At 46.5% G+C, this 16806-nt stretch overlaps 1 protein-coding gene and 3 non-coding genes across 6 annotated transcripts in view; all 4 read right to left on the bottom strand.

Moving 5' to 3' along the window:
* Positions 1 to 16672, bottom strand: part of LOC115194396 (apoptotic chromatin condensation inducer in the nucleus-like) — a 28276-nt gene extending 11604 nt beyond the window's left edge. For 2 of the 3 annotated variants that reach the window (XM_029754060.1, XM_029754058.1), the window contains exons 1-7: positions 16504 to 16672; positions 14998 to 15063; positions 14603 to 14714; positions 12598 to 12698; positions 10391 to 12451; positions 9869 to 9939; positions 1273 to 1414 (exon numbers count right to left, since the gene is read on the bottom strand). In XM_029754060.1, coding sequence (XP_029609920.1) covers positions 1273 to 1414; positions 9869 to 9939; positions 10391 to 12451; positions 12598 to 12698; positions 14603 to 14714; positions 14998 to 15063; positions 16504 to 16638 — 2688 coding nt within the window. In that variant the 5' untranslated portion in view covers positions 16639 to 16672. The remainder of the gene's footprint in view (positions 1 to 1272; positions 1415 to 9868; positions 9940 to 10390; positions 12452 to 12597; positions 12699 to 14602; positions 14715 to 14997; positions 15064 to 16503) is intronic. The other variant, XM_029754059.1, reaches the window with a different exon arrangement.
* On the bottom strand, positions 10176 to 10294 carry LOC115195059 (small nucleolar RNA U6-53/MBII-28). Its single transcript, XR_003878597.1, has one exon. It is a non-coding gene; the product is annotated as a small nucleolar RNA U6-53/MBII-28 (small nucleolar RNA).
* Positions 14115 to 14233, bottom strand: LOC115195060 (small nucleolar RNA U6-53/MBII-28). The gene has a single exon (XR_003878598.1). It is a non-coding gene; the product is annotated as a small nucleolar RNA U6-53/MBII-28 (small nucleolar RNA).
* LOC115195061 (small nucleolar RNA U6-53/MBII-28) lies at positions 15158 to 15274 on the bottom strand. The gene has a single exon (XR_003878599.1). It is a non-coding gene; the product is annotated as a small nucleolar RNA U6-53/MBII-28 (small nucleolar RNA).
* Positions 16673 to 16806: the final 134 nt, after the last annotated feature.

Below are 16806 nucleotides of genomic sequence, written 5' to 3' on the forward strand. Positions count from 1 at the left end.
GGTCAAAAAGCATTAAACATTTATAGCAATTTAGCTAGTTAGCTTGCACTTGTCCTATTTAGCTAGCTTGCTGTTGCTAGCTAATTTGTCCTGGGATATAAACATTGAGTTGTTATTTTACCTGAAATGCACAAGGTCCTCTACTCCGACAATTAATCCACACATAAAACAGTAAACCGAATCGTTTCTAGTCATCTCTCCTCCTTCCAGGCCTTTTCTTCTCTTGACTTTATATTGCGATTGGCAACTTTCATAAATTAGGTGCATTACCGCCACTGACCTTGTTCGTCTTTCATCACCCACATGGGTATAACCAATGAGGAGATGGCATGTGGGTACCTGCTTCTACAAACCAATGAGGAGATGGGAGAGGCAGGACTTGCAGCGTGATCTGCGTCAGAAATAGAACTGACTTCTATTTTAGCCCTTGGCAACGCAGACGCTCGTTGGCGCACGCGAGCAGTGTGGGTGCAATAATTGAATAACATGGATTTCTAAATGTATTTTGTGAGCGGTGTGGTCAGCCTATTAGGAGACTGTGTATGGTCATAATAGGATTTGGAAAATGTTAAATGCATATTTATGTGCGTGTGTGTGAGTATTAGTTTAGCTTGTGATAATAATGAGCAATGTGACTGTAGATTACCTTGACTCACCCTCTCACACACACACACACCCTCACACACACACAACCCAACAACATCGATGTGGGGCATGCATGTAGTCCGTGTGGAGGTCACATCTAATTTTACACCCCATTAGACATGAACCTCCTGCAGTCAAGTCGCTAAGGCAACTGCTCTATGAAAACCTCCAGATATAGAATGATATAGAATAACATGTGTGTGGCATGTCTATGTGTGAGTATCTAATCAACATTTAGCTCAAAGAGGTCAGGTTAGTTTGTTAAGTCCCATTTGTGGAGAGAAGATTCTACCTATGGGTATTTGAACTGTATCAAACTAAGCCACAGTAACAAGGGGGTTCGTATGCTGGTTCACTGTTAACCTGAAACATCCACAACTATCCATCAACGGACGTTTTAACTGTCGCAAACCAGGGCTGTGTGCCCATTGGCATCCTATTCCCTATAGTGCACCTTATGGGCTCTGGTCAAAACAGGGTAGTGCACTATGTAGGGAATAGGGTCCCATTTGGGACACAGCCTGTACCTGACTAAGCTATAGGACAAGGGGGGTTAGTTCCTGAAACATCCCCCCTGAGTTATCCCCATGCTCCCAGACCCCCACCTCTCCATCTCAGCGACCTTACCTCCTCCATGCGGCCCTCACTGTTCTCTGGGTCCCCTTCGGGGGTGGGCTGGGGGACCCTGGAGTCCTCTGGGTCTGGCCTCTCCTCCACCTCCATAGGGCCAGGGCCGGACGGCTCCGACAGGGAAGACTGCTTCTTCTCCCTAGGGGGGAGAGAGAGAGAAAGCGCAAGGGGGAGAGAGCGAGTGAGAGAGAGGAGAGAGAGAGAGCGAGAATGAGGATAGTAGAGAGAGATCTGAATAAAGAACGGCATCGTAAATTAGATAACAAACAACGGCAAAGAAGTGGTCTCGTCCTACCTACAACCATTAGCCATGAAAGCTAAAAGGTCAATCTAGTAGGAAGGAACAAAAATGTGTCCCTCATCAAAAAGCAGAGAAGATTAGATGGATGAGTCTACCTCTAGTAAAGAGTCGGACACACACAGAGGACAGATCGAGAGGAGAGAGAGAAGACAGTAAACAGAGAGAGAGAGAGAAGGGAAGGTTGGGTGAGGCCAGTTATCTGGGACAGTGCAACTATAAATAACTTACTCACACCAGTATACAGCCAACTGACACCCAGCGACCCAGCTATGAGGTCACAAATACTCCTCAAAACAAACTCCTCATGCAGTCAGTCACACACACTGATTGACCAACCAAGACATGCACTGCTGTCTAACCAAAGATCACACGCGTACACACATTGAGATCACTTACAGGGTCATCCTAATGTCACTGACTGATAACCGATTCACACCCCTCAAGCCTTCCACATCCTCCACACCAAAAACAAAAGCGAAGTCATTGTTCTGCGCGTGTCTCTTACGCTCTCTGAAAACACACCTGCAATCTGAGGCCTATGAGGGGCCAGATGTCAACGAGAACACCACCCCAGTGGGGCAGCAGTGGAGGAGCACCCGGTCCCCGATGTGATCATTAAGAGTATGTGTTCGTTGGGACGAGGACCGCCTCTTTGCTAAAGAGCACCCCCCCATTTCTTCCTTTATATAATTAAACCCTTACTCCACACTGACCACTGGTAGTCCATGTAGTGCCCTCAAGAGACAGCCTAGCCAGTTGGAGAATTATCACACACCTTCAGGGCACACACACCAACAACTGCCAACAGATGTCTTGTGTATTAATACTCTCCCATGGTGACACTTGCTCATTAACATCATGAGCAGTATTTTTTATCATCGTCCGACTTAATCTGACACCAGAGTCATATTTATACATGGCTCTGTCTGACACCATCTCCTCTACACAGCAATAACTAACCTGACAAAAGAAGCAAAAAAGACAACAGTGGTGGAGGACAATGAATCAGTCATACCCACTTCTCAAGTCAGACAGTGTCGTTACCTACACTGGATTCATATAGTAAGACAGCCAGTCTGCACTGGCTTCACACAGAGAGTGAGACATGCAGGTAGTAATCATTCAGATAGAAAATGTCCCCTAAACATCCATTGGATTCACAGAGTGTAGGTGAGCTTTAGTACACACAGCATAACCTGAAACATGTTACGACGAGTCAAGAGCAAGGGGGAAGTAATTCGTTGTTTAATTCATAAGCTTAAAAGCTTCTGCATGATTCGCAGTATGACGCGTTTGATCCAGCCACGACCCGTTTTATTACTTACTTATCTGCGTATAAGGATTCTCTGGTACTAGTAAAGTTGAGTGACTGGAGTTACCCGGCATCTCCCATCCCCTTCCCCCAACCCGAGTCCGACAGATCCACACCCCACGTGGACGCGGAGAGCGACACTCACGTGCACGACGCATGTATGTAATGTAACACTTAGTGTCAGTCTAGTAATTAAAACGCCCACCGCTGACAGTTAAAACGTATGTGGCGACAGTTTAGCGATAATTTAATTAGGGCACCAGGCGGGCAGGGTGAACGAGCGGTTGAGACGTGACACAATCAGCACTGGCAGCGCCTTAGCTACTACCGATGAAGCCAATCTAGCAACGTAATGCCCATCCTTTCGCTCTCCATCTTACCCGTTTTCGGTCCCTTCCGACAGCATATTGTCTGGCTGGAACCGCCGACACCTAACGCTTTATCGCAATCGATTGCTCCAGTCAGGCACGGATTGAAATTGAGGACGAGAAATCCTTATGCGGCTGCCGGGTTTGTGCACTGCGACGGTATCAGAGTAGCAATACACACACGGCGGCCATATTGGATAGCGAGCCGAGAGGGGAAACTAGCCGGGATCCTTGGGACATCCAACTCTGACGTCACCCCATTGAAGTTTACATTTCAAATGTTTCGGGTTATTGTTGTTGGGGTTAGGGAAAATGCGAAGCAGGAGGATTTACTCCCCCCCCCCCAACGTTGTATGGAGGTCTGACAGTGTCGAATTACGTGAGGCTTCCTTTTATCGTATAGAAGTTTCGTTATGTTTTAGCCTGTTACACATGTACTGGTAAGTGGATGGCATTTCGGCTACTTTGAGAAAAACGACAGCTGTGTGCCTGTTCACACGCGTATCTGCCCTCACTGGCTAGAAACCGTCCCACCCCTCCTTCAATAATCGAGGACATGTATTTCTATTGTTAGAGCGGTCAACCTGCTATTTTGTCAATATAATGTATACTATTTGGTTAAATTTACGGAAGGGACGTCCCAAGAATCTCGAATTGCACTAACCGTCTCTCTTCGGCTGTGGGGTGCCTCATTAAACGCCTAACAAGAGGTACGACTACCGCTGCCCCTTCCTTTTCTATAACTAGTCGCGAGAGTAAGCGTTTTGACTGTTCACAATGCTGTCGGTAAGCGAAGGGACGCTATATTGTAACAACGAATTTGGCAGTAGTAGAGTAGCTACAATGGATCAAGCTAAACAAATTGGCAAATCTGGCCAACTTAGTGCGTCATCTCTATATGGAATAAACAGTTAACATTTTCTTTCCAATAAATCCATGTGTCAAATGTCCAAATTTGGAAATTAAGCCAAATGTCATTCATCAAAACACAATAAAACCCATGAAACATACTTCAAGACATAGATGGACTTGAAAACTTAATGATAATGAGGCAAGAGTTGCCAGAAGATACGTTTTTATTTAACTAGGCAAGTCCGTTAAGAATAAATTCTTATTTACAATGATGGCCGACACCGGCCAAACCCGAACAACGCTGGGCCGGTTGTGATACAGCCTGGATTCGAACCAGGGTGTCTGTAGTGACGCCTCTAGCACTGAGATGCAGTGCCTTAGACCGCTGCCCCACTTGGGGGCCCAACGTGGAAAAGTAGTAGGCCGCAATGAGGTACGTTTTCCGACCCGTATCTCACGCCGGCTCCAAAGTGTCTTAATAATGTAATCATAATTGCATTCCGACCCCAGTGCATCTCAGTGTAAACAAGCGTACGGGTAGAGTCAGTATCCTCTGGCAAAGACAAGACACATAAAATATATCTGCACACACATTCTAATGGTGCTTCCTGCTTTTATTATAACCTAAACTCACAATCGCTACCATGAGACGTCCATCCACTCCTGGAGTCCAATCATCCATCCACAGATCAATGACCAGGGCCCGGCTTCCCGATAGTGATGGAGCTTAGGAGCACTTTAACGATGCATCTTTCCTACAACGGCCCGAAGATGTAACATGCGTTTCTCAAAACAACACGCAGAGAGAACAGTCGATAAGTTGGAGCATGTGTCCATACTTATAGTATTGAAAGAAAGGGAGCACTGATCTCGGATCAGTTTTCTCCATTCAAATCTTACCAAACATTATTTTACAATACTGACAACGGATCAGCTCCTATCACCACCTATGGCTGCAAATATTGAGGTGGCTTATTCTAATTGCTTACCCAATCAAAATGCACTAAATCACTGATTTGGCACATCATTGCACACATGTTGGGCTACACATGAAATAGAGACAAATTAGACAGCCTACAAGTATCAAAATAGAACTCAGTTGAACATTAAATGTATTTCATTATGATTACCCCGGGCCCGTACTGTTTATTTTAATGCAGTCATCTCTATTTTCATTTGAAGCATCTTTTTATGTCGCTTGTTTGTATAAATTGCAAAGACATTAGCAACTTTGTTCTGAAGTTATCAGAGAGAGACAAACCATGTGCTTCTATGTTTAGCAGAGATGTGTATAAAGTGACGTGGGGAAGGCAAAAATACATCTAACGTCGCACTTAGCTGTTCAACGAGTGGTCTGAGTTAGGCATTAGATTATGAGCAGGTTCAAAGTGCGACGTTAAAAACATTGGTTTTGGGACGCCGTTCGGAAATGTAACAATGCTCCTAGGAACGTTCTCACGATGACTTGGCCTTAAGATGCTTTTGGGAAACCGGGCCCAGGAGCAAGTGCTAAACATGTTAAATTCCAAAGAAACATTCACATTACAAACAACTGAGGCAGGGATGATACAGTGGGGTTCTATTAATGTCGGCCCGGTCGCACATGTAGGTGTGTTTTGCACCTTTATAGGGTTAGGGTTCCCAAATGCCCATATCTCCACGTTACAGCTCTTGTTTACGGAAGACAGACGGAACCATCTGTGTTAATTAGCTACAGTCCATTCGGAAAGTTTTCAGACCTCTTGACTTTTTCCACATTTGGTTAAGTTGCAGCCTTATTCAAACATTTTTAACTCAATCTTCACACAATACCCCAACAAAGTGAAAACAGGTTTTTAGGAATTTTTGCTAATTTATAAAAAACAGAAATACCTTAGGTAAATAAGTATTCAGACCCTTTGCTATGAGACAAAATTGAGCTCGGGTGCATCCTGTTTCCATTGATCATCCTTGATGTTTCTACAACTTGGAGTCCACCTGTGGAAAAATAAATTAATTGGGCACGATTTGGAAAGGCACAAACCTGTCTAGATAAGGTCCCACAGTTGACAGTGCACGTCAGACAAAAACCAAGCCATGAGGTTGAAGGAGTTGTCTGTAGAGCTTTGAGACAGGATTGTGTTGATGCACCGATCTGAGGAAGGGTATCAAAACATTTCTGTGGCATTGAAGGTCCCCAAGAACACAGTGGCCTTCATCATTCTTAAAACATAAGAAGTTTGGAACCACCAAGACTCTTCCAAGAGCTGGCCACCCAGCCAAACTGAGCAATCGGGGGAGAAAGGCCTTGGTAAGGGAGGTGACCAAGAACCCGATGGTCACTCTGACAGAGCTCCAGAGTTCCTCTGTGGAGATGGGAGAACCTTCCAGAAGGACAACCATCTCTGCAGCCCTCCACCAATCAGCCCTTTACGGTAGAGTGGCCAGACGGAAGCCACTCCTCAGTAAAAGGCACATGACAGCCCACTTGGAGTTTGCCAAAAGGCACCTAAAGGACTCCCAGACCATGAGTTTCTTCTGGTCTGAAGAAACCAAGATTGAACTCTTTGGCCTGAATGCCAAACATCACATCTGGAAGAAACCTGGCACCATCACCTAAGGTGAAGCATGGTGGTGGCAGCATCATGCTGTGGGGATGTTTTTCAGCGGCAGGGACTGGGAGTCTAGTCAGGATCGAGGGAAAGATGAACGGCGCAAAGCTCAGGACCTCAGACTGGGTTCACAGGACAATGACCCTAAGCACACAACCAAGACAATGCAGGAGTGGCTTCGGGACAAGTCTCTGAATGTCCTTGAGTGGCCCAGCCAGAGTCCAGACCTGAACATCTCTGGAGCGACCTGAAAATAGCTGTGCAGTGATGCTCCCCATTCAACCCGACAGAGCTTGAGAGGATCTGCAGAGAAGGGAGAAACTCCCCAAATACAGGTGTGCCAAGCTTGTAGTGTCATACCCAAGAAGACTCGAGGCTGTAATCGCTGCCAAAGGTGCTTCAATAAAAGTACTAGGTAAAAGGTCTGAATACTTATGTAAATGTCATTTCAGTTGATTTGTAATCAATGTGCAACATTTTCTAAACCTGTTTTTGCTTTGTCATTATGGGATATTGTGTGTAGATTGAGGGGGAAAAAGCTATTTAATCAATTTTAAAATAAGGCTGTAACTTTAAATGTGGAAAAAGTCTAGGGGTCTGAATACTTTCCTAATGTACTGTATCTAGCGTGCTCTGAACACCTGTGTGTAAAGTCTTATTCACACGGGACATTAGTTTTACTGGGGGAGACAGGGTTATGGAATTATGTGCAAGAGCACAAATCAACATATCCATCATTAAGTCCCGTCCGAATCTGCCACGTTGGTCATTTTACAGTAATAATTAAGCTGCAAAACCCCCCCCAAAAAACAAGTCCAAGGTCCTCTTATATTACTAATCTAGTGCGAATCGACATCCCTGTGTTTTGAGAGAAATGTCTGAATTTGACAGGTGTGCCTGGCGGTTTGAGAATTAAAATAGGCCTAACTGAATCGATCAATTGATGCTTAAAACGAAGTGCTGCGCATAGCCCATAAAGAGCCTACATGTGTCAACTTTTAGTGAATGCCTTTGTTTATATGTTGTGCCAATGAATTGAACATTGCCAAATGCATCCGTAAAAAAAGTGTCTATTTAATGCAACCCTTGCTGTTCATAAAAGCAGCCTTCCAACAAAACTACATTTTCTGAAATGACAAGTTCACGTTCTCATCCATAGCCTTAAAATGCATCTCAAGTGCAAGTACACGGTTTAGCGCACATTTGCAAGCTGGGGGGCATGTAGGACGTCTACTGCAGATAGCGAAAATAATGATTAGGATCACACTTCCTCAATTCCAACATTATGTCGAAACTATACCAAAGATGGTTTGGAATGGTTTAGAAACTTGGGAGCCAAGCTCAAGTTGTCAGTGTAGCCTGTTATTGCCCGGACATGTTGAAATAGCTTTACGCCCAGAATAAAAACCTCCAGGCGAATTCCTTCAGAAGTAACTTCTTGAAAAATAAATAATGGGACACGTCATCAAAAAACGTATACTTTTGACTCATCTGCCCATAGAACATTCTTCCAAGAGTCATCCAGGTTCTTCCAGGTGCTTTTTGGCAAACTTGCATAAACTTTTCGTACGAGATGGGTCCCATTATGTCTGGCGAAAACCAAACACTGCATTCCACAGTAAGAACCTTATACCAACGGTCAAGCATGGTGGTGGTCGTGTGCTGGTTTGGGGATGCATTGCTGCCTCAGAACCTGGACGACTTGCCTTAATAGAAGGAACCATGAATTCTGCTCTGTATCAGAATTCTACAGGAGAATGTCAGACCATCTGCCTGTGAGCTGAAGCACAGCAAGACACACAAATAAGTCAAACTTTTTGGGTTATTTGTAAACTCAGGTTCCCTTTATCTAATATTAGGTTTTGGTTGAAGATCTGATAACATTCAGTTTAAAAAAAAAAAAAGGGAAAATCTGAAAGGGGGCAAATACTTTTTCGCGGCACTGTACAAATCGGTAATGCATCGGAAAATGTATGTGTGCAAATATTAGCAAGTGTGTGTGTGTCAGCGTTTCTGTTATGAAAATGTGGCGCCGGACATTTGACCGGCAGCATTTTAATTTACCGGTACATTTCTCAGACCCATATGCATTGGGTGCGTAACCTGATTAGGGCGTCCGCCCATGGTACTCCCAAATTCATACAACTGGTAGGCCTAGGAGACATTTTATTATTAGTTTTTTTTTTAAAGGCATGAGTCTGATGCAACAGATCAGAACGTTTAGCTTAAAAAATGTTGATAAACTTATTTCTTAACATTATTAGCGCAGCAAAGTTCACAAGGCAGGAGGCTACGCGCAAATGTGGATTTTGCTAGAGGACAGTGAAAGCAAGTTGAAAATCAATAGAACATGAGAGAAATAGGCTACTGGTTTCAATGGCATATGGAAGTCTTGATGAAATAATTGCCTCCACGGATAGTGTTGGACTTTGCCTAGGCTACTTTGAAGCAAGGTAAAATGTTCAGGTTTCAAACAAGCAGCTAAATGCTTTCAAAATGCATACTGCCTCCAGCACATTACAAAGTGGTGTGTGACACACTGATGAAGCCTGCCTTCCTTGCCTATGTATTTAAATGGCTAACGGGAAGTGCGCTTCAATTACCAGTTGAGAAATAAAAAATATGACCTCTAATCGTGGCCAAAAAACGTTTGAACACGTGATTGCATTTGGAATTGTGGCGTAATGTTTGGGCTTATACAAGTGCTGTCTGATTTTCTTCTAAAGGGCTCTGCATCTGTATGCTGTGCGTGTGATAAATACGATTTTTAAAAATGTAACTAGGCAAGTCCATTAAGAGCAAATTCTTATTTTCAATGACGGCCTAGGAACAGTGGGTTAACTGCTTTGTTCAGGGGCAGAGCGACAGATTTTTACCTTGTCAGCTCAGGGATTCGATCTTCCGGTTACTAGTCCAACGCTCTAACCACTAGGCTACCTGCCGCCCCAGATACATAACCAATATACACACGCATCATTTAGTGGAATTAAATTGCCGCAAATTAACCATGACCAGTCAAACGTATTAACATCAACCGGCGACAATTCTTTTTTTTCAACAGACAAAATCCAGCTATTACCGGCTAACAGAAACCCTGGTGGGTGTGTGTGTATAGAACCGCAAGGACTGTGTGCGTTGAGAGAGCAACTCAAATGGTATTATGGCTGACCTGGAAGGTTGTTTCTTCTCTCCTCCTTTTTCCAGTCTTCTCCTTTCATGCCCTTTTCCTGGGACAGATTTCTGAGAAACAAACAGAATGAGCAAATGATATATGGCAAAATATCAAAGCACCGTGTTCAGAGACAAAAGCAAGAAGCCACTTCTGTAGCAGTAAAGAACCCCCTTTTTATATGACCAAATAAAAGCATGTCAAGAAAGATTGCTGGGATTGTATGAGGGAAGGAGGGGTTGGTGTGTTAAATTATAAAATATATATAAAGAAGCATGTCACAGGTGGTGAAGCATCTTTCACTAATTCTCCTCAGCCCACACTGACCCAGTCAGTATGAGAAGGTGAGTTTAACTCACTTGCACCCAGAGAGACGCACTGTCTGTCTGGTGCATCAGTATTAGCATGGCGGGATCATCATCGGAGACTAACGTCTACACTGCTCTAGTACTGAAGATTGATGGCAGCTTGTCATTGCAGAGAGAAAGATTTGATTGACATCCTGATTAGCCAGTCACTAACCTTTTTTTTGTCCCGGGAGGAGGTGGAGCCAGAGGAACGTGATGAAGAGGATCCAGAATCCGAGTCGGAGGATGAAGAGTCGCCGCTGGAGGGGGATGACCTCCTGTCGCTCGCCTTCTTCCTCTGCCTGCACCGCTCTTCTTCCTTCTTCCTCACATCTTCCTTCCGCTTCTTCTCTTCTTCTCCCTTTCCTGGGTAAGAGGGGGGCAGAACAGGCCCCATGGGCTCAACCTCAACAGCCTCTTCAGGTCCTCTTCTCCTGGTCTCGCTGGCGGCTTTCGGTGTCTCCTTTTCTGCCTGGCTGTCACTCTCCGTCTCTGTTTTTGCAATGTCTCCTCCAGTTTTCCATCCAGGCTTTTCCGCGGACGCCTTTTTCGGTGAAGTGACCTCTATGGTGTTGTCTGTGTCCTGCTGGGCTCCTGAGATGAGGACTTCCTGTTTGAGGGGGGGTTCCCCTGGGGTGGTCACCACCACAGACCCCTGCTGCCCAGGTTTGGGAGGGGATGCCATGGAGCCGGATGAGGTGTCGGAGAACATGCGGGGCTTCTTGGGGGCGAGATCAGGCAGGTAGGTGGTTGAGCCGGGAGGGGAGGAGAGGGGTTCGTCCCTGTCGAAGGGTGACTTCTTCGGGCTGTCCCCCTGGTGCACCGCAGGCACCTCTGACCCCCCAGACCCAAACTGCGAGGACACAGACATCACATCACGTCCGTGCTTCCATGGCGGCAGGCAACTCTCACTCTCTTCCTGTTTCTCCTTCTCCACTTGCTTCATCTCCCTTTCCTCCACCTGCTTCTTTTCTTTCTCAGTCCTCTTCTGTGCCGTCTCTCCAGATGGACCCTGGGGCTCCGCGGTGAGGGTGATGCTGGGGACAGCTGCTCCAGACACCAGAGAGAGAGGATGGAACTGGGCTCCTGATCCAAACATAGACACTGGTGCAGGGACATCAGGTACAGGGACAGTTCCGGAGTGCACTGCGCTGCTGCCTCCGATGTGGGTGATAGCAGCCCCAGGGAACAGGACTACCCCAACCCCCGGTCCTGCTTCTGGAACGCTGCTACCGCCATCTCCTGGTCCGGACGACTCCCCACCAGGACCTGTCTGGCCGTCTGAGGCACCCTCACCTCTCTTCCCGAACGCTCCCTCGGAAGCCATCTTGCGGGCGAGCAGGGAGAGGGGTCCGGGCCGCCGCTGGGCCAGGGGCTCTGGGCTGCTGGAGCGGGAGCTGGAGTCGGAGTCCTGCCTCTGGAGGCCACCTGGAGGGGAGCGGACGGCTACCCCAGCCCCTGCTCCTTCTGGCTCCTCATCCATGTCGGGCGGGCTCTGCTTGGGGGTGTCGGGGAGGGGAAAGGAGAGCTCTGGGGGTGGAGAGGGGGGCGGGGTGGGCTGGCGGAGCTGCATCGGGGGCTGGTGTACTACCTGCTGAGGGGGGATGTGTTGCGGAGGCTGGAGCTTGCGTCTGGACCTCTCTCGGCCCACTGGGACGCTGGGGGAAAGCTGCTGGGGCCGAGGGGGAGGGGAACGTCCTCCTCTTCCTCCGCCTCCGACCCCTCTCCTTGCCCCTGCTGCAGGTCCCCACTCATCTTCGTCCTCCTCACTGCTGTCATCTTCATCATCATCGCTGTCTTCCTGGACGCGGTTACCCCCGGCGCTGGCTGCTGCCCGAGCGGAGCGGCTGAGGTGGAGCACATAGTGGGCGGGTCGGTCGTCATCCGCCGGGGCGGTGCCTTCATTCTCCTGGGCCTGGACGCGGGGGGGCACGGAGGGTGGCAGGCCCTGTCGCTCAGGGTCCCCCAGGACACGCACAGACAGCGAGGCCACAGCGCGGGGCGGTGAGGGGGTGGCGGGCTCCTCATGGCGGGGGCCAGTGTGGAGTGAGAGACGCTGCTGCATCCAGGATCCAGGGGCGTCAGGGGATTCCTGGGGCATGGAGCCTGGGCCAAAGTGTGGTCTGCGAGACATCATCCCTTTGCCCATACCCTGAGACATCATTCCTTGCCCCATCATTGGTCCACCTCCTTCCTCGGCCCGGGCCAGTGGGGGCTGGGAGGGTATGGGGCAATGCTGAGGTAAAGAGAAAGAGAGAGAGAAATTGAGACTGTTAGCTAGCCTGATATGAACAAGAAATTATAGGAGAATAAATATATCTTGGACCGTTCGAATGTGATTGGCTTTTGAGCGTCTTCTGCTCCTGTGTATGTGTTACTGACCTTGTCAGGGTGGTAGGAAGCACTGTCATTGTCCTGCTCTGTGTCGTCGTCGTCGTCATCGTCCTCCTCCTCCTCCTCCTCCTCCGGGCCTGTTTCCCCTGCTGAGAGGAAACAGAGGTTAGACGTTAGGAGTCAGAGTTTGGAACTGGGATGTCTGCAGACTCTGCACTACAACTCAATTGGGAATGGAGAGAACAAGAACATACCAAAATAACCTGGTATATACAAATCATTTAAACTGGATAGCTTTATCTCCATCTCTACATTCAAAGACTCAATCGAGGGGCTCCCGAGTGGCGCAGCGGTTTAAGGCACTGCATCTCAGTGCTACAGACCCTGGTTCGATCCTGGGCTGTATCACAACCGGTCGTGATTGGGAGTCCCATACAGCGGCGCACAATTGGCCCAGCATCGTCCGGGTTAGGGTTTGGCCGTCATTGTAAATAAGAATTTGGTCTTAACTGACTTGCCTAGTAAAATAAATAAAAATCATGGATACTCTTACGGACACTTGTGGCTGCTTCATGTGATGCATTGTCGTCTTTACTTTTTTGCCCTTTGTGCTGTTGTCTGTGCCTAACAATGTTTGTACCATGTTGTGTTGCTGCCATGATGTGTTATCTTACACGGAATCCAAACCAGATGTGCACTATCGTGCATAAATGTATTTTGTCCCCCCACACCAAACGCGATCACGACACACAGGTTAAAATATTTGTTAAAACTCTGAACCAATTACATTAATTTGGGGACAGGTCCAAAAGCATTAAACATTTATGACAATTTAGCTACCTAGCTTGCTGTTGCTAGCTAATTTGTCCTGGGATATAAACATTGAGTTGTTATTTTACCTGAAATGCACAAGGTCCTCTACTCCGACAATTAATCCACACATAAAACGGTCAATCGAATCGTTTCTAGTCATCTCTCCTCCTTCCAGGCTTTTTCATCTTTGAACTTATATGGTGATTGGCATCTAAACTTTCATAGTATTACCACGACGACCGACAACACAGTCCGTCTTTCAATTACCCACGTGGGTATAACCAATGAGGAGATGGCACGTGGGTATCTGCTTCTATAAACCAATGAGGAGATGGAAGAGGCAGGACTTGCAGCGCGATCTGCGTCACAAATAGAACTGACTTCTATTTTAGCCCATGGCAACGCAGACGCTCGCGAGCAGTGTGGGTGCAATAATTGAATAATATAGATTTCTAAATTTATTTTGTAGCACATGCGACGCGAGCGGTGTAGTCAGGGTATTATGTCTCTCTTTATGTAGTGTTGTGATGTCCCACCGTGATGTGTGTTTTGTCCTACATTTTTAGTCCCAGCCCCCGTCCCCACAGGAGGCCTTTTGCCTCTTGGTAGGCCGTCATTGTAAATAATAATTTGTTCTTAACTGACTTGTCTAGTTAAATAAAGGTTAAAATAAATAAAGACAAGTTGTTAGTACAGCTTCAGGTAAAATAATAAATATATTAAAGTGGTTACTGTGGTTTATTCCTAGTAGTTCTCCTCAGCCCACACTGACCCAGTCAGTATGAGAAGGTGAGTTTAACTCACTTGCACCCAGAGAGAGACACTGTCTGTCTGGTGCATCAGTATTAGCATGGCGGGATCATCATCGGAGACAATAAGGACTTGGGGACATTACATGGTGCAAGAGGCCTGAGATGGGCCCACTACCCATATATGCAGATGACAAGTGCACTCAGCTATAAAGCCACTGTTTATATGCAGATGTGAATGGCACTAAGCTAACTGCCCTCCATTCATTCACTGGTATCACTCTACAGCGGTTAACTGCACTAAGCTATAGGGCCATTGTTCAGATAGAGCGCAGACTTGAACTACATGTCACTTACAATGCATGCCCAAAACCTTGCTTCAGTGTGGATATTGGAACAGACTACTATGTTCCAATGTCCACTCAACACTAGCATTCTATGTTAAGTAGTGTGCTAGTGTGGATATTAGAGCCTGGTTGTGTGTGTCTTACCATCGGCCTCTGCCGCCTCCCGGGCCTCTCTCTCCAGCCTCTGGCGGAGGAGCTCCTGCTGCTGAGCCAGGTACTGCTTTATGAAGCTGTTCTGGCTCATCTCCTCCCCAATCTGAACACACAGGGGACATAAGCACAGCATTAGAAAGCCGGGAAGGGAAAGACTAGGCTATCTGTGCGTTTTAATGATACAGGACTCATATGATAATGATACAATGATCACCTTTGTGCATTGAAAGATACAGGTTGAAATATTTTCTAATTCATTTGAGGGTAAAAAAAAATACATATCTGGTCTGAAACACGGATGACTAACAAATCAGGTAACCTCCGTAATATTGTCTCTACATCTAGTACTGACTCTCCAAACAGTAGTGTATTGCTTGGTCTCTTACCTGGGAGTTGGGCTGGAGCCCAATGTGGGAAGTGGAAGTCTTCTTAACATTTTCCAACATCAGAGCCTAAAACAGAGAGCAAACTACTGGTTAAAACACAAACAGAACCATGCTGTTGTATTTTCACTGAAATGCAGGCTAATAAGAGCTATTGGTTTATTCTCCTCAGCACACACTGACCCAGTCAGTATGCAAAAGTGAGTTTAACTCACTTGCACCCAGAGACACACTGTCAGTCTGGTGCATCAGTATTAGCATGGCGGGATCATCATAGGAGAGAAGAAAAAAGCAATACAGACAGTACTAAACATTTAACATTTACATTGTTGCAAAACTAACCGAATTATTGGAGGCACATACATGAAATCAGTCAACAAATGTAGCATCCTAGACAGGACAACAAGCCCTTGATCCTATTCCAACTCCAGCTGCAAGTGATGCCCAAAACTTCGTCATAGTGGTCGGAAGCAGGGTCTCTGAAACATACTCTCTGTCCTGCCCTCCGCAGCTTCTCTTCTAATGAACAGACCCGTTTTAATTCTATGTAGGCTGAATAGGGAACGTAGAAGCGAAATGGATCGTTGATCTGTTGCATAGGAGGGGCATCATTGGGATGGGTAAATCCAAATCGACTCGGGTCATTGAGTTTCTAGTGCCAAACAGTTTCGATCGCCCTTCCACTGACATTTGCAAACCTTCAGCTTGCATTCTATTGGAAATGCGGAAGAATAGCCCATTTTTACACACAGGATATTGCCCATAATACAAGCATAGGAAACTGCATGGCTGATTGAAAAACGGGTCGTTATAACGTATCACATTATTTGTGATTGCTGAGCATTGTGTGCAATTCTAAGTTAAGACACTTATGAGGAATTATAATGCAATTGGAAAATGTATTTTTCTAATGATGGTGTCCAAATTAATATTCAGCACTAACAGTAGTTTGCTGGAAACCTAACGTTTTTCAGTGGCGGTAGTATTAAGGAAATGTTTTACTTAGTTAAATAATATAGCTAGCTAATTGAAGAGAAAAAGAAAAGCAACTTCACGTTAATTATCTAAAATATTCTTGCCTTACTAAGCTAGCTAGTTACGTAGCTAGCGAGCTGTAGCTAATGTTCCTATAAACAGCGCATATGGGCAGGCGCGTACCCAATCACCCTGCCCCCTTTTCCTCTCACTCACAGAGCGCGGGCCCGACGACAGAGGGACTGCTGCTAGTTAGTTTGCTAGCATTAACACACGCTCCGATTGGGCCTTCAGTTCGGTCCGTGCAACACATCTCAACTTTGAAGTGTGTTGCACCACAAAAGACACTTATACAATTAGTTCGACGTATTTTAACACACCGATGGATAATTTGCCAGACCTGAAATCCTCCGCACGCGTACAAGTGCCTAATATTATGATTCCCGCACCCGAAACACGGCCTATAATTCACTCTCGCCTCCTGCTTAACTTGACCAGCTCGTCGGTAGAAGCAATTACCGGCGCCAAACTTACCCCTTTCAGTCGCTTAATGAGCGCATTTTTCGCCCCGCTTTTAGGGAGGTGTCGGTGCTCCAAAGCGGCTTTTAAATCCGCCACACGGAGCGATTGAAGCGATTTACCATCCAGCGTAACATCTTCATCGGCCATTTTGCTTTCCTGTCGCTCTGTCAACTCACAGGCGTCGGTCGCAACGTCCTCCGAACGTCCTCCGAATCCCCGCCAACGTCACAGTTCGGCAGTCTCCGGAGGGGGTGGAGAGACTTTCCTACTGTAGTTACCAGCCGATAGTGTGCTAGCCTACAACTCATCTCTAAA

Source organism: Salmo trutta, chromosome 5 (genome assembly GCF_901001165.1).
Source record: "Salmo trutta chromosome 5, fSalTru1.1, whole genome shotgun sequence".
NCBI lineage: Eukaryota > Metazoa > Chordata > Actinopteri > Salmoniformes > Salmonidae > Salmo > Salmo trutta.